The sequence below is a fragment of the Lithobates pipiens genome, unplaced genomic scaffold, assembly GCF_037356315.1.
Source record: "Lithobates pipiens isolate NorthernLeopardFrog02 unplaced genomic scaffold, aLitPip1_a1.2 Scaffold_23, whole genome shotgun sequence".
NCBI classification, from domain to species: domain Eukaryota; kingdom Metazoa; phylum Chordata; class Amphibia; order Anura; family Ranidae; genus Lithobates; species Lithobates pipiens.
In genome coordinates, this window is record NW_027507785.1 from 160401656 (window position 1) to 160420089 (window position 18434).

At 40.5% G+C, this 18434-nt stretch overlaps 1 protein-coding gene across 1 annotated transcript in view; it reads left to right on the forward strand.

The window, feature by feature from the left end:
- Positions 1–18434, forward strand: part of EMP1 (epithelial membrane protein 1) — a 56010-nt gene that overhangs the window by 27278 nt on the left and 10298 nt on the right. The window contains exons 2-3 of the mRNA XM_077452508.1: positions 4279–4389; positions 15525–15627. Of these exons, the coding sequence (XP_077308634.1) occupies positions 4312–4389; positions 15525–15627 (181 nt within the window). The 5' untranslated portion in view covers positions 4279–4311. The remainder of the gene's footprint in view (positions 1–4278; positions 4390–15524; positions 15628–18434) is intronic.

An 18434-nucleotide genomic window follows, 5' to 3' on the forward strand; every position in this document is an offset into this window, starting at 1 on the left:
GCTCCCTCAAAACTTGCGACATCTGTGGCATTGTGCTGTGTGATAAAACTGCACATTTTAGAGTGACTTTTTACTGTGGCCAGCCTAAGGCACATCTGTGCAATTATCATGCTGTCTAATCAGCATCTTGATATGCCACACCTGTGAGGTGGATGGATTATCTCGGCAAAGGAGAAGTGCTCACTAACACAGATTAAACCCTGGTTCATATTGGTACGATTTGAGATGCGATTTGACATGTCAAATCACATGTCAAATCGGTGGCAATTGCCGGAAATTGTACCGTCCTAATCGGTGCGACGCTACATTCGCATCGCTGCACCAATTTCAAAAAGTCATTTCTGTACTAAATTTTTTCGATTTTGGGTTGTGATTTACATTGATATTTGTGCAGAAACCTGCACAGATGTCTCTAAAATTGCAGTCAAAATCGAGACTGACATGCGGGAGTGAAATCGTGCGAGTTCAGCTGAACTCTCACTGCTTCATTCCTGCAGCTCAGTGTGAACCTGAGCCTTAGACAGATTTGTGAACAATATTTGAGAGGAATAGGCCTTTTGCGTACATAGAAAAAATTGTAGATCTTTGTGTTCAGCTCATGATATAGGGGCAAACACAAAAGTGTTGCGTTTATAATTTTGCTCAGTGTATATTTGCAACATTTTCAAAAAAATATTGATGAATAAGTTTGGAGCGCTGCCCCATTGTTTTCAATGGGAAGGGCGCTTTAGGAGCTGTAAATACACCCCTCCTACAGGGCTCCAAAGATGTGGCTTGCAGGACTTTTTTGACTGTCCTGCAAGCGCACCGCTCCAGTGTGAAAGCCCTCACATTGGAGTGCACTGAGCAGCTCTTTCAGGGCGCTTTGCTAGGCTATTTTTTAGCACTTTAGTGTGAAAGGGGCCAAATACATGTGTTCTGTTATAGCAGAAGACATCATCTTTTGTCCAATTCTGCAGTAATGGATTTTGAATCTTTGCTTCATCATCTTGATTAAAATAAGGCAGATATGTAATTGCAGTCCTGCAGTAAAGTTGTATTCCTGCCTGTACTTTAGGTATGGCAAGCACATAAATCAGTATAGCACAGATATAAATGCAAAGGAAGGAAGGGCTGTTTTCTGATAACCTAATATATTTAATAAATTAGGCCCAATGTGTCACCTATACACTTTCTGGATAGGAGGTGTGCCTGCAATTTACACATACCAATGATGAAGTGATACCACCTCACCCATAAGGACACTCCTTGAGGTTGCAAGTTCAGGTGAAACTAGATCTAGGCTAGCATTCCATTAATATGTAATATTTAGAGTGTATAATAATGTTTCCTGTCATTTACCTACCATTTATATCTAACCACTTGCTGTTCACCCTATTTCTCTACTTTCCTTCCTGGTAATTTTTTCTTATTTTTTTATTCTTATTCATATTTTTCCAAAATCTCTTACAACCCTTTGTGATGTTCAGACACAATTAAACTGCTTTATGTGTATACTCATCTGTGTACTTTTTCTAATACACCACATTGGGATTAATTCAAAGGCAAATAGACTGGTAACTTTGCAAGTGCAGTTACAGAGCTTAGTAAATGAGGGGAAGCTGCTGACTTCCATCAAGCAATCACGTGCAAGCAAAAATATTTTCCTTTCGTTTGTTTTTTATTACCCTGCACAATCTATTTGCCTTTAGTAAATCAACCCCATTGGGGCTATAGAAAATATTAACACTACAATTTCCATTGCTGTTAAATCCCAATCTACTACAATATACCATACCTAAAAATCAATAAATAATGAAAATACTACTTACCTATTTAGAATTGTTTTAACAGTTTTGTAATCATTATTGCACATGCCCTGTCATGCAACTGATAAATTATACTACTGCCTGTTTTAGTTTTACATTAAAGGTAGTTGTAATCCTTGGCATTAGAAAGTGCACAAACACAACATTTGCACCTGTCATTGTTTTAGAATGAAGCAGTTCTAGGAGCTGAAAACTGTAAAGTGGCTTGGTGATTAGAGTTCCCATCCCCATAATGTTTTTATTGTGGGACCAGTTAGTTTCATATTTACTGGGAGAACATGTACATAGGGATGGACCGAACGGACCCCTGTTCGGTTTGCACCAGAACTTTCGAACACCGTGAAAGTTCAAACCGAATAATGAACCCCATTAAAATCAATGGGACTCGAATGTCAAAAATCAAAAATAGCCATTTTGAAGGCTTATATGCAAGTATTTGGGCATACAATGGTTGGAGGGCATGTATCAATTAAAAAAAAAAAAAGTATGTGAAAAACATAATTTTTTAAATGAGCAGTGATTTTTTGATTTTTAAAGTGAAAGCATAAAAAGTAAAAATTCCTTCCAATATAGTGACTGGGGTGTCCCCTTAGTCTACCTGTAAAATGACAGATCTGTACCATGTCTAGAATCTGCTGCAGCAATAATTGCATTTATAAAGCCCAAAAAAATGACATTTTCCCTGCAAGCTGCCTTTATTTTGCTCAGCAACAGCTGGGGAGCCAGCCAGCACTGAAGTTAACCCTTTATGCGCTAATGCAGTCTTCCTCAGGTTGTAAAAATCCTAGAGTGTCTCCTCAAGTGAAAATTAACAAGAACATTGTTTGTAGTCCTGCAAAAAAAGCCACTGTTTAATGCATGTGTGTTTGGGTTATAAATAATTGTGTGCAGGAGTACTAATAATATCATGTCATAATATAAAAATATTATTAAAGCGGAGGTCCACCTTAAAAAAAAAAATTACATAAAAAATGATCAGAAATGGCTGTTGCTAGGCAGATCATCCTAATCTGCCACTCCGCGGTGATGTACATTCTTCTCCTCCTCGCGTTGTCTTCTGGGGAATGGAGTGCACTGTGTTCTTGGAACTGTGTGTTTCCCAGAACATTGCCAGCCATTCACAAAGCACTGCGTGACTCCCGCATGCGCAGTAGGAAACGGGCAGTGAAGCCGCAAGGTTCCACTGCCTGTTTTCCTTAGTTTGAATGGTGGCGCCGGGACCCGATCTAATGGACATCGCGGGTACCCTGGACAGGTAAGTGTGCTTATTAAAAGTCAGCAGCTACAGTGTTTGTAGCTGCTGACTTTTATTTTATTTTTTCAGCTGGACCTCCACTTTAACTATAACAGTTTATTCTCTGTTTTTGTTTTTTTTGTTTTGTTTTTTTTAACTTACTACTACACCACTTTTTTCAGCCAGTGCTCTTTGCATTGGTGGTAGGGGTAGAATGACTTAAAACTTACACTGTGGCCCTGATATCTGAGATTCTGAAAAAGTATAGTAAACTACTAAGGACATAGTAATTATCTGAAAAATTAGGGTGTAAAGTTTATTTTATAAACTAATGCCTCTTCTTCCCTGACAACATCAACTCACAGTACTAGAACTTAGTGGACTGACTAAGCTGATGGTTCTCCGGCTACCTCTAAATAAGATCATTGACATTGGGAAGTGTATACCCTTGCCAAAGAGCTATCAGACAAGTGAAGCACTGCATCTTTTTTTAAATTTATATTAAGTTAATGTTTATTATACCATGTATATAGTTTATGAGGCAACTGTGTTCCAACATTAACATATGTGGCACCAGGTCCAGGTTAGGTATGATCCTTCTTGTATGCTGTATTCTGTGGAGAAAAAGAAACTTGTAATCCAATAGGCAGACAAACATTTTGGAGCTTCATCCATTAACTTCATTACCTGTGCATAATTCATAGGGGTTGATTTACTAAGACTGGGGAGTCTTAGTCAGAGCTTCACCAGATTTTGCACTCTCCAGTTTTAGCAAATCACCCCAGTTTACCTGTCAGTCTGGAGCAGTGCTGGGAGAAGTGATGGAGATCCTGCCTGCTCTGTAGATTATAAGGATCCTTCCAGATGCCTATCAGCCAAGAAGCAACATCACTGACTTTGTGTCATGGGTATCAGCACAAAAGGGTGGACATTGTATGATTCAAATAAGACATTGAAACATTGCACTGCACTGAACATTGCATGCAGCATTCGATTTGTGCTATTCCGTTCATACAAGCACAGGGGTGCACCAGGAGAGCATGATCTGCATTTCCCAAACAGATCAAAATGACACTTAAATAAGAATATATAGTATATACAGGTAACATTTTTATATATTTTATGAGAGACATATGTACATTCATTTTATAAGTGACATGGATTTATTGAATAGTATATGTAATAACCACTATAAATAGGATCTGTAATAACCACTATCGATTTTATTCTTTGTAGGACCTTTAACGCAATTTTTAAGAATCCGCCAACATGTTGGTTGTGCTAGCAGCTGTGTTTGTGGTCCATATTGCCACTACGGTAATGCTTTTTGTTGCCACCATTTCCAATGTAAGTATAAAAATGTTTTTTCCTTATTTTTACTATGCCAGCTATGTATAAAGCTTTAATAATTTCTCATAATATCCAAGTTTTTTTTTTAATAGAAAAAAGTGTTTGTTCCTCAGAAGAATGTAAAGGTATTGCATTAGACTGCATATCATTTTATTTTCTATTGGCTCCCACTGCTGTCAGTCTAATCTTGTGAGGAGGGAGCCGGGCACGGGGCTGAGCTGTGTATGTCTATGAACACACACAGCTCAGCTCAGGAGCATGCCCGCATGTTTGCCCTCATAGCACACCCTTGCTATGGGGGTACACACAGAAGAGGTGTAGTAGAGAGTGCAAGTGGGGCACCCCAGAAAGGGAGGCCACTCTGTGCTATACCAATATAAAAATGTCATTGTTTTGGTTTACATACACTCTAACATACAGTAAAAAAAAGTATAGGAAATTAATAACCTAATCAGATTTAGTAAAGCTGAATTCATATTTTAGTTAGGATTGAGTTAGGATTTTTCCAGCACCAGAGTGCTACCTCTTGGATCCTAACTTGGATTCTTCTGAATACTGAACACACACCTAGTGTATGACTCATATCATGACATAGCTACTAGTTAACATGGTTAAAAAAAAAGACTGATTTCAATCAAGTTTCTGGATCATTGGACTTGTGTATCTTTGCTCCAGCTTCTGTATCATTGGTCCAGAAGATGACATAAAAACATGCACTATTACTGCTAATTTTGCTATACAAAAGGCGAAAAAAATTCTTCATGTCCAAGGATTGTCAATTCATTTCCTTGGGTTAAAATACTGATTTAAATATTAGTAAGAGCTCTGGAAATTAGTATTTGTACGATAATTCATGCAGTCTTGTTTTAAATTATTATTTAAACATGTTAATTAAGTCACACAACTTTTTTCCTAGGCTGTCATTTTTGTGCTGTTTCACTGTAAGTGAGATTTTGCATTCCTCTTAGGTAAATTCTAGTAAAAAAAAAAAAAAACCCAATTACCCCATTCCCCTAATTTTTTGTATTGCTTTCCAAATGGGGTTACACACAGCATTAAAACTTCTAGAGGGAGTTCTGCATTTCACTGTATTCAAAACTGCCTTCATATTAAAAAATACACAGGGAACTCATTGTTTTCAGAATATTGCTACCCCTTCTGAATACATAGAAGAAGCAGTAAATCACTGTATAGCACTATACAGCAAGAACCTGAAACTGCTTATGTATTGAGTAAATATGGCAGCTCCAAGTATAACAGAACATTCCCTATCATGTTCTTACAATACGTTTCCTTTCCTAACTAGTCCATTGTAGCATATGATTGGGTGTCTCGCTCTTATCTCATAGGAACCCCATTCTCATAAATCTAAGGCTGACCCAAGCCGTGCAGGCCATAACTAAATTTCTCAACAAACTGGGAGGGATCCTATGCTGCCATGGAGTTACATATTTACATATAGTTAGTCAGGTAGAAAATAGACACAAATCCATTTAGTTCAACCAACAGAAAAAATAAATAGAATGAATAAATAGAAATCTCCATATACCTAATCATATACCCAGCTGATCCAGAGAATCGTACACCTAGCTGATCCTGAGAAAGGCAAAAAAAAACAAAAAAAAACTATAAAGCATGGCCAATTTTACATAGTCAGGCTAAAAAAAAGACACTAGTTCAAGAGGAAGCTTGGCCGTGCAGCGTGATGGCTGCTTGATTCCACCTCTCTGCTGGCACAGAGGAACAACAAGCAATTTACAGCCACGGTGGCCACCTCTTACACTTACCAGTCCACGATCAGTGTCCCCAGACCTTCGGCACTATTTATTTTGGGGGGGCGGCAAACAGACCTGGCCCCCTCACTGGCACTAAGTCCTAAGACTCCCGGCCAATCAGGTCTCAGGACCTACTTCCTGATCAGCCAGGAGAAACAGGAAGACATTAGGGAATATTAATTAGTTAACACAAGTGGGTGGGTTCGGGTGCAGTGCTCTGTGCCTGGAGCCCATCCTTTTTTTAAGCCAATTAGAGTCTCAGGCTCTAATCACGTACTTAAAAAAAAAAAACCCGCACTGAAATCCATGCGGCTGATGCTTTGCATGGAGGTTAGGGTCCGGGAGTATGGATTAGGGGGGCTCTAATGGACGGGCCGCTACCGGATACCACTATTCTCCATCTCAAGCAGGGCTGAAGCAACTTCATAACTAGGGTCTATCCCCACCACCAGGCTCTGTCTCATCCTGATGAAATCCCCCTATGCATGTCTCTCGAAACTTGGAACACCTGATATAGATGTCCTCTGCATACTGTTCTAAGCTTATGTGGCCTGTTATGATTTACCACAGTGGTTCCCCTGTGCAGGATTGGTTTAATTGACATTCTCTGACTGTTAGTTTTTATATTCTTTATTAGTGTTTTTGTTCCTCCAACACAAAATATGTGTGTCATACACACCACTATGTTATCCCTTACTGTTGCTCCTTTCCTTTTTCCTTTCCTTTTCCCCCATCCTATTCAAAGATGAACAATATTGACGATTTTACTAATTAGTTTACAACTTACAAGAGGCCCCTGACATCTCCCCTCCTGACCTGCAGGTAATCCAACACTTCCTAGACTCCATCAACCTTCCTATATTATCACCGGAAAACCTCCGTGACCTTTCCTTCCCGTTTTCTACAGAAGTCACCAAAGTGATTAAATCACTTCCCTTACACAAATCCCTAGGTCTAGATGGCTTAACAAATGAATATTATGGACTATTTATAGTTTTTATGGATTTCTTACTGACTGTGCATGCCCTATGTAATTTCTTGAATATATCACCATTACTATTCCCAAACCTGGTAAATCAGCTGATTTCCCCTGCTAACTTCGCCCTATTTCCCTCTTGAATTTGGACTTGAAACTGTATATTAAACTACAGGCCGACTGCCTGGCTAAATTCACCCCCTTACCAATACATTTAGATCACTGTTGATTCATAGATCTTATCAAATGGGCCACATTCCATGTCTGTTATTATCTTTGGATGCTGAAAAAGCATTTAACAGAGTTCACTGGATGTACTGAATGATGTTCTTCAGAAGTTTGGCTTCATGGGCCAGACACTTTCCTCTATCATATATACTCGCGCCACTGCCAAAGTCTGGACCTCAGAGTTTATGTCCTTATAATTTTCTGTCACAAATGGTACCCGACAGGGCTATCCCCTATCTCCTGTTACATAGCAACTATTTTAGCCCAGTTACGAATGTGGTGGAATCCCACAAACCCACCCTGAATACTGAGCATATGGCTATCAACTCTAATCTTAAGTGGGCCTTAGGTGCTGCACTGTTATACCCACTCCCTAAACACTTTTTGGACTCTGTCATGGCTGCCTACAGAACATGGAACTCTTTGATTGATTCCTTGACTGGCATCTCACTGTTAACTCTACAAAATCTTCCACTACAATCTCTGAAACTTATCATTCGAGAGCTATCCATACAACACTGGGAAAATGCGGGTATCCACTCTGTTGCTCATTTACATCATCATTCGCAACTCTGCTCCTTCCAGGATCTCTTCTACTATTAGCTAAAAATATTAATGGCCGGTTGTATTTTGTGCGTTTAGGAATTCATCAAGCCCTTTTTTTTTAAATAATCTACTGGAGCTGGCCAGAACTAGTTATTGAGGAAGTCCATTTAACATTTTCACAGCACTAGCTGTAAAGAAAACTTTCAACATTAAATCTAATTTTCACAATTAAATAATTCATTGTATGTTAGAGACATTCTGTAAAAATGTATTTCTACTACAAAGCTTGGTGCCATCTGCAAACACAGAAATTGAACTTTGAACTTTATAAGGGGAATTTATTGAAACTTGAGCAGGTGCACATTGTAACCAATGCTTCTATCTTTTATTTTTAAAGCATAGCCGAACAAGCTGAAAATAGAAGCTGATAGTTTACTATGCACAAATGCTATAGATTCTGTCTACTCCAGTTCTGATAAATTTCCCCTTATGAATTCTACATTTGTTAAAACGTCTCAACACTGAACCTTGGGGTACACCACTAATATCTTTAGACCATTCAGAGTAAAAATCATTAAAGAAGAATACCAGTTAAAACCTAAATGGTATTTAAAAAAGTCCTCTCTCTCCCAAAACCCATGTTAACTAACCTTTGTAAGAAAAATGTATATACTTACTACTTATTTTCAGCCCGCTCTGATCTGGTCATTTGACTCCCCTGTTTCTTGCAGCGATGGCTGCAGGGGGAGGAGCAGGGAGAGTCAACAATGGATGGGCCATAGGAACCTATAGGTGAGGTTGCGAACTCCCAGGCATTATCAGCTGTTGTCCAGTGTTCGCTTCATTCCGACACAGGGATCATATAACAGGACCAGAGTGGACTGAAATAGATAATTGTCTATGTCTTTTTTTACACAGGTTAGTCAGCATAGGTGTTGAGAAGGGGAGAGAACATTTTCAAGACCAGCTAGGTCTTAGCTGAAATTCTACTTTTATCAAAAATCTCCGAATACAGGGGGTTAATTACGAAAGGCAAATCTACTTTGCACTACAAGTGCAAACTACAAGTGCAAAGTGCACTTGAAAATGCACTGAAAGTGCACTTGGAAGTGCAGTCGCTGTGGATCTGAGGGGGGCCATGCAAGGAAAATAAAAAACAGCATTTTAGCTTGCACATGATTGGATGATAAAATCAGCAGAGCTTCCCCTCATTTCAGATCTACCCCTCAGATTTACAGCGACTGCACTTTCAAGTGCACCTTCAGTGCAATTTCAAGTGCACTTTGCAATTGTGGATTTGCCTTTTGTAAATAACCCCAACAGTCTTTTATCCTGTGTTTTACACATTTACAAACTGAATTTTCTAAGCCTATATAGCCGTGTGTGTGTGTAACTGTGTCAAATGCTTTTAAAAAATCCAAGTATAATATATCCACAGCTACCCTTGGTTTAAACTTTGACTTACTTCATTATAAAAATAAGAAATAAATCATGAGAATAAAAATTACTTGGTCTGCACAGAATCAGAAAAAGTGCCATAACCAAATGCACCGATCTCGGAAACCCTCTTGGATGAGGTGATAGCCATTAGAAGGCTTGGATAAGACCTAATGGAACTGGACTGACCGTGATCAAATGCAGGTTGGTAAGGCAGTCTAAAATATATTTTGAAGAAGGCTCTGGATGACCCAGAAAAGTATTTTCTTTCTCTGAAGGAATTCTGACATTGAGATCAGGCAGGGCAAAATGACACTGAGCTCATAAGTCACCTGAAAAGAGTAAAACCTTTCCCGGGACGATACCTCTTATCTTCTTGGCAAATCATAGCCACAACAGGAAGAGCAACAAAAAAAAGGGGTAATGAGTGTACCATTTTAAAAGGATTGATCTTCCAAGAGCAAAATGCCATTAGAGAAGGCTTTGGTTCCCAAAAGTCAGTAATCTGAACGAGAGAAAAAAAAATTCACAGAGTAAAGGAATTAGACTTACAGGGCACAGGGATCTCTTGCAGACATAAAAAGATGTTAGTCTGTCATTCATAGAAACTGAGGGAATTTGAAGAGCCTGCTCAGCGGGTAATTTCACCACCTCAGCAAGAGCTGTGGGCCTGGCTTTACTGTACATGTGCAGGAAAGGAAACTTCCCATCAAGGCAATGGCCCAGAAAACTCCTGTGCCTACGTAGGTGGGTGGCATGAACACTTACTGTACATATGTATGCAGACACTCCTGCCTCCTTGGACTGCATCCAAACTACGATGGAATGAAGAAGGCATTCAAGCCGGCCTAATCACCAGCACAGTGGACAATTTAAAGCACTAACTGCCTAGTAGAACCTACTTAAGAGAGGAAAAAAGAGAACATACATAAAAAGCAAGAAGGCAGATATACAGACAAGGTGAACTAAAAGACCCAAAGGCAAAAACTTTCAACTGAAGAGCCATGGCATCACTGTGACCTCATTGTCCTCATTCATTTATACAGAAAATGCAAAGCATTCTCTGAAAGGTGCTCATGCTTAAGCCCCGTACATACCATCAGAATATCATACAAAAAATACAGCTTCCGAAGCAATACGATAAGCTGATTGTTAGCACACAGCTTTCATCCAAAATTTTCTGCAGAGACAAACACAGCAAAAATTTCTTGTACGATACCAGATCATATGATTTAATCAGTACAGTTTTCGTTCGAAATACAAATACATTACATCACTTCCACATTTTTATTCTGTCATATAAGAATTTTCGTACTTTAGTAACCTATTCATTTTCGATATGGAGACTAGCAGCCAAAAAACAAAATAAATGGACGATCATTCATCCGATAATCTCATCATGTGTACTAGACTTTAGCAGCTGACCTCCAGAATGCATCAGACTGGTCACCCAGCTCTGGACCCAAAAGTAAGTAGAGCACACTGAAGTAGCCATGTCCATTTCAGTAATTTATAGCTTATAGAAGCATCAGTCAAGTATGGTTTATACAGTATATAGTTACATTGGTCCAAGCTGGACCAATGTAACTGTAAAATCTACTATGGGGTTGATTTATAAAAGGCAAATCCACTTAGCACTACAAGTGCACTGCAATTGCACTTGGAAGTCCACTTGGAAGTGCAGTCGCTGTAGATCTGAGGGGAAAATCTGAAATGAGGAGTAGCTCTGCTGTTTTTATCATCCAATCATGTACCAGCAAAAATGTTGTTTTTCATTTTCCTTGCATGTCCCACTCAGATCTACAGCGACTGCACTTCCAAGTGCACTTTAAAGTGAACTTGTAGTGTAAAGTGGATTATAAACCCCTATGTCTGGAATGTAACTTTAACACAGAGGCTGTTATCCTATATTTGTATAGCTAAAGAGCCAAAGTCTATGTTCCCTTTAACCCCTTCTGAAAATATAATGTGTTTACTGAGGTTCCACAGTGCTCTTCAAAAGGAACTACAGTGCTGTGATACACAGCAGTCAAACTCCTCAAAACACTTTAATTTGTTTGTTTATGATATAGAGGTTGGAATTAAAACCTTGCCTTCAGTTTTTGCTGATGATACCAACCTATACAGGAAATAAACTCAGCACAGGGTGAGCAAAACAGGGGAATTGGCAGCTACCTGGCAGATGAGGTTCATTTTGGAGAAATTGAAAGTTGCGCATACATTTGGATGCAGTGGCGGCTGGTGACGTTTTAAGATGGGGGCGGGGCGCTAGACCCTGTCCATCCTTTTGACCCTTCCCGCTTCTCATAAGCCCCACCCCTTATAGAATCCGCCCACTCCGTCCCCTGTAGAACATCATATAACAGACTGTATATTATACACTGGGCTCTGTAAATCATATACCAGGCTCTACATTATACACAGGGCTCTACACATCATATACCAGGCTCTCCGTTATACACAGGACTCTAATGACACGTCAATCAGTCTCACAGTCCATCAAGGAAAGAGGGATGGTGGTGGGGTGGGATCAGGGACAGAAGGATGGGATCAGGGACAGAGGGATGTTGGGGTGGGATGGGATCAGGGACAGAGGGATGGTGGTGGGGTGGGATCAGGGACAGAGGGATGGGATCAGGGACAGAGGGATGGTGGGTGGGATGGGATCAAGGACAGAGGAATGGTGTTTAAATGGGATCAGGGACACAGAGATGGTCGGTGGGATGGGATCAGGGAAAGAGGGATGGGATCAGGGACAGAGGGATGGTGGGTGGGATGGGATCAGGGACAGAGGGACAGGATCAGGGACAGAGGGATGGTGGGTGGATGGATCAGGTACAGGGGGATGGTGGGTGGGATGGGATCAGGGACAGAGGGATGGTGGGTGGGATGGGGTCAGGGACAGAGGGACTGGATCAGGGACAGAGGATGGTGGGTGGAATGGGATCAGGGACAGAGGGATGGTGGGTGGATGGGGGATGGGAGTATTACTCACTTGCTCTTAGTTTCAGTCAATTCCCTCTCCCTGCTCAGCGTTCTCAGCCTGGACTGTGCCTCCAGTATTGGCTCTCCTGACACGGGGACTGACCAGGCTGACTTTCTCCTCCACTCCAGCGGAGCTTCTGTACCAGTCAGTGAGAGCTCATGACAACCCCTACCTCCCTTCCTTTCCTCAGAGTACTAATTCAGATCCGCCACCACTCCGTGCAAAGAATGGAGCTGCCGAGTGCCTACATCACTTCAGTTTTTTGTGTATTACACGAAAGCCGGAAGTAAACTTGAATGTTAAACCACAATGCTCCCGCCCGTAGTGATTCTACAGGCGGAAGGAAATCGGCGCTTTCAATTGCGCCGCAAGGCGTGTTTTAACCCCGCAAATGAAGCGCCACGTCTGCAATCTCGTGATTGCATAGACGTGGCGCTTCCCATAGTGCACCGTCTCCGGCGCCCAGACATAGTGCACTTAGTTAAAGGAAATTCTTGGGGAATTGTTTTTTTTTTCTTAAAGGGGCCGTTTTTAAAACTTTTTTTTGTGACTACGGGGGGGGGGGGGGGGGGGGGGCGCTGTTTGGATGTCAAAACTACACATTAGGATGGGCTTTCCTGGGAGAATTGGTAATAAAAAAAATTGGTGGTGCTTGTAGATCACTGACTTAGCAAAAGCATGCAACACAAAGCTGCAGCTAAAAAAAGTAGAAAAATACTGTCATACATTAAAAATGGCATACATTGCAGAGACAAAACAATCATTCTACCCCTATATAAAACACTGGTTCGGCCTCATCTTGAATATGCAGTTCAGTTTTAGTCACCATTCCATAGAAAAGATGATGTTAAAGGAGTTGTAAAGTCAGAAGGTTTTTTAGTCTTAATGCATTCTATGCAATAAGGTAAAAACATGAGCCCCATCTCTATCCAACGATGTCCACGAGTGTCTCAACCATCTCCCGAGCCTCTCCCACCTGACTAAGACACAGCAGTTAGGCCATCGGCTCCCGCTACTGTCAATCAAACTCAGTCAGCAAATCTGAGCGGGGTTGGTGGGGCCAGGCAGCAGCTCCATGTCTGAATGGACAGAGGGAGCTGTGACTCGGTTTGGGTGCCACTATAGCAAGCTGCTTGCTGTGGCAGCACTCAACGGGAGGTAGAGGCCAGGAGCACTAAAGTGGGACCTGAGAAGAGGAGGATCCAGGCTGCTCTGTGCAAATCCACTGCAACGGAGCAGGTAAGTATAACATGTTTGTTTGTTTATTGAAATTATTTATTGAGAAAAACAAGACTTTACAATCACTTTAAATTAGAAAGAGTTTAGCGTAAAGCAAATAATTAGGGGTATGAATTTGTCAAAGGTGACAGTAGTGACTGTCACCTTTGACAAAGGTGACAGTCACTACTGTCACCTTTGACAAAGGTGACAGTAGTGACTGTATTAAGCTCTTTACCCGAAGCTCTTTACTCTAAGGATGAGGACATGTGGCCACATACAGATTAAAGGAAAAGGAGGTTTAAGCTGAAATTCAGGAAAGGGTTCTTCATTGGTAGAGCAGTAAAAATGTGGCACTCCTCTTTCCAAGAAGTGGTTCTAGCTGAGAGTGTCAACAACATCAAAACATTTTTAGATCTCTTCATCAGAATGTAAAATATACAAGGGTATGGGAATTATTAGAGAAAAAAAAAATCACCTATACATACACACACAGAGGTTGAACTGGATGGACCTGTAACTTTTTTCAACCTCTGAAGGCTTGTTCTAAATACAATACTATAAAGCTGGATACACACTATGAGTTTTTTTCCATTCAACCCAGCTAGTTGAACAAAAAAAAAACTGTCAGCTTCGGTCAGAGCCCCTGGACTAACGATCCAATGTTAGTACAGCGATCTGCTCCGCTGAGCTACTGTGTTCTAAAAGCTATTGTTTTCTGATCAGAGTGTTTTGGCATCCCTCTCCAGAACACTGATCGGCCTGAGAGCGCTGATCGGGAGTCAGTCGGTTGCTGGTTTTCCAGAATGCTCATCCAACAGAAGCCAGCCAAACTGTCAGACCGACTGCCATACACACGGGCAGAATGTCACCCAGCATTTGGCCCGTGTGTATGGGGCCTAAGAGAAAATTTCCTTAACTTTGGCGAGACTTCATCTCATTTTCTGTTTCTCTGAGACAGTATTTAAAAATCCCCACAACTGAAAAAAAAAAAAAAGTAAAGGCAACAGGGCCTTTACATGGTTACATAGTTAGTCAGGTAAAAAAAAGACACAAATCAATCAATAGAAAATAAAAAAATAAAATGTATATATATATGTATTTACTGTATATAATTTTATACCTACAGTTTATTTAGAGGAAGGCAAACATAATAAAGCATGATCTAATTTGCTTCAGAGGGGGAAATAAGTCCTTCCTAATACCCCAGAAGGCAATAGAATATTCTGTGAATCATGGAACACTCTTGCAGTTATTACCTGTAAATTTCAATAGCCAGTATATTCTGTGCATTTAGGAATGTGCCGCTTTTTTTTTTCTTTAATCTACTAGCCTGGTCAGAACTAGTTCTTGAAGAACTCTATTTCATGTTTTCCCAACTCTTACCGTGAAGAAGCCTTTCCATATGTGAAGGTTAAATCTATTTTGCTCCAGGTGTAATGAGTGCCCCTTGTCCTCTGTGATGACCTGAAAGTGAGTAACTCTACACCAAGTTCAATATATGAACCACTTATATATTTATACATGGTGATCATATCCCCCATTGATTGCCTCCTCTCAATAGAGCATACATTTAGTTCAGCTAATTTTATCATATCCTATATTATCCCAAACAAGTTTTGGCTTAAAACTATGGCACTTTCATGTACATTTTTAAAAAAGTGGGAAAAATGCAGTTTAATAAACATTAAATCTATAGCACCTACAGTTTTTGATGCTCACTCTGTTAGAAAAACTGGTTTTAGATCAAATGCTCCTATCCATTGAGTGGACTATTAAGTATGAAGAATCTGAAGTCAGGTAAGGCTAAGGCAGAAATGTAGAAATGCAGAATTATGGTACAGAGTGAAGCCTTGGAAATAAAAGGGACTCTGTAATTAGACATTAGCACTAAAGATTTGTTAGCATTGAAAAATTGAAATCAGAGGTCTGTTAGGCACATGTAATGATAGTCATGTAATTACAGGTTTGGCTGAAGAATCTCAATGGAGTGCAATCACAGGGCCTTTGGATGATTTGCAATAGTGGGACTTGTACATCTATATTTGAAGCGATTTCCCAAAACAACTGTAAGTTTTTTTTGTGTTATTGGCTGTTCCTGTGTAATCTCTTCATCAAACAATATAAGACAATAGTATTTATGTAATTATATATGAAAAAGCAAAATGATGTGTTGTAACAATATTAATCCACCAAATAACTAGTTGACACCTTTTCTGCAGCCTGCAATGCAATGCAAAAATCCATGGAGTTTAAAGTTTACGGTCCTGACAAACTCATGTTGTAACCTATTAAACAGACTTTTTAGCAACTGTAAGGCATTGCCTGGCCCTTAAACTTAAAGTGGTTATAACCCTAAAAAAAAAAAAAAATGCCCCCTCCCTTTAAGGGTTCACACTGGTACGACATACGCTCTGACTTTGGGAGCAAACGTCACATGACGTGTATAAATCAATGGTTCCTGGTTCGACCTGGTTCGACTAGATCAGGAAAGGGGGGAAGCGAACAAGTGCCCCCCCCCCCCCAATGTTGAGGGCATATGGTCTGGTATGGTCCAGGAGGCGTGAGGGCTTTCCTGACCTGCCAGGCTGTCTGCTCGGATAAGGGTCTGGATTTTGGGGGGGACCCCACGTGGTTTACTTTTATTTTGGCATGGAAGTTTCCCTTAGAATCCATAGCAAACTGAAGCATCTGGTATGCAATTGAGGGGGAACTCTACACCATTTTTTTTTCATTTTAGTGCGGATAAGATAATCAGAGCACAAGTCCCATGCCAAAGTCAGATCAGTTAAGATGGTGATTCGACTTTGATTCAACATATAAAATTTAATAGTCTGAAGTAGGACCAAAGCAGTACAGGAACCTTTTTCAAAGTCGGACTGACTTCTCGTGTTGGACCAGTTAAGACGGCTGTCATAGGGAACCATTTATTTAAACACGTCATGCGATGTGTGCTCCCAAAGTCAGAGTGTATGTCACACCAGTGTGAACCTAGCCTTAGACATGATATATAGCACAGTGCCTTTGCTTTGTGTCAATTGGCCACTTCCATGTTTTACAATACCTGCTTGATCCTGTCTGTTCTCCTGTTTAAACTGACCGCGGTAATGATGGCTGATGCCTCCATCATCCAACTATTTACTCAGTGTCTCTGCATCCCAACTTCCCTCCTCCATTTCTTTGTCACTTCCGTAGCCTGTATGTGAGCCCCTCTCCTCTCCTCTTGCCTTGGTTGAGCAATGCTATTCCCTGCAGCTGCTCCCCCTCCCCACTCTTTTTTTTAACATGTTCAGCCAGTCAAAACACAAGATGGCTCAGCTAATCAGCACATAAGGTCAAAGTGTAGAGCTTCCTCGCTGATGTAATTACATACATCAGAGAGAAATATCAGCCCATCCCACTGGAGTCCCTCTGCTCGAGAAAGAGAGACACATGAAGCCCACATGACAGCACAAAAGCTGTGCTTAAGAAAGATATTTAGTGATATTATAACAAAAAAGCCAGTCCCATTACTATTGCCATAAAAGAAAATGTGGAATAGCAGTTTAAAACTGAGACCTTACAACCATTTTAAGTTAGCAGGCTTAGAATGGGCATAATGGGGTTTTTAGATGTGCCAGTCTCCTCTTTATAAAACAGCAAATTATGGGCTGGTAGCCAGTTTTTTCCTGCAGGTTGCCATAGTTAAGGGGTATTGACCCAGTCAGAAACATTTTCTTCCAACAGGGGCTAGAATTGCATGTTTGTGCTAATACTAAGATACTTCACATCACAGTCCCCCCTCTCCACCTATATGACAATCCCATTCTTACATCAGTGTCCTCCGTCCCCCCTGCACATCACAGTCCCTCCCATTACATTGCAGCCCCCCTTTCACATCACAGCTTCCTCCCCTTTACGTCAAGATCCCCATTTGCATCACAGTCCCCCCTTCACATCAGTATCCTCTGACCCCTTCACATCATACCCCCTCTTCACTACAGTGTTCTCAGCCCCCCTTCACAGTAGTGTTCGCACCAGTCCTTAATATCACATCCCTCCTTCCTTCACTGTAGTGTCTTCAATCCCCCTTTACACCAACCTCTCCCAATATAGTCCAGACCATTTTGTCATCAGAAGGAGCAGAGCTGGACATGGAGCTGGACACGGGCATAACTGACACAGGAGCACCATTTCCACTTACAATGACACAAGGATACCACTGACATGGAGGCAATATTTGCAATGACTACTGATACAGGGGCATTTTGTAGTCCCACTGGCCACAATTTAGCCCATAAACCATGTAACTGACCCTTTTTTTAAAAGTGAGGACCCTTTCTATAAAAGGATGGGCTCACAATAGCCACTTCATTTGTGTTATGTTGGAAGTGTTTGGGAGAGTTGACGACTGCCGGGATACTATATTATACCGTGCACAATACAGTTCACAATTCTATTCTATCAACCCAACAATCCATTTTAGGACTACTTTTTGGGCTGTATCAATAAAAACTGCCATTTACCGCTTAGCTGCTCTGCCTCCCAGCAGCCCCTTTGATTTGTGTATTTCTACCTCACATAATGTTTTTTCTGTTTTTATATATATATATATATATATATATATATATATATATATATATATATATATTAGGGCTGTTACTGATTAAAATGTTTGTGTTCGATTAATCGTTTTTTTTTAAATAGATTAATCGACTAATTTTGATTAATTTAAAAACACATACAGATCCAACTACTTTTATACGATCTCCTTGCATTGCAGCTCTGCATTAGTCAGTGGCAAATGTGGTATACACTATATACAATCACCCGACACTAGTTAGTTTCCACAATCCATGACTTAACTTCACAGTTCACACAAATATGCTTTAAATTA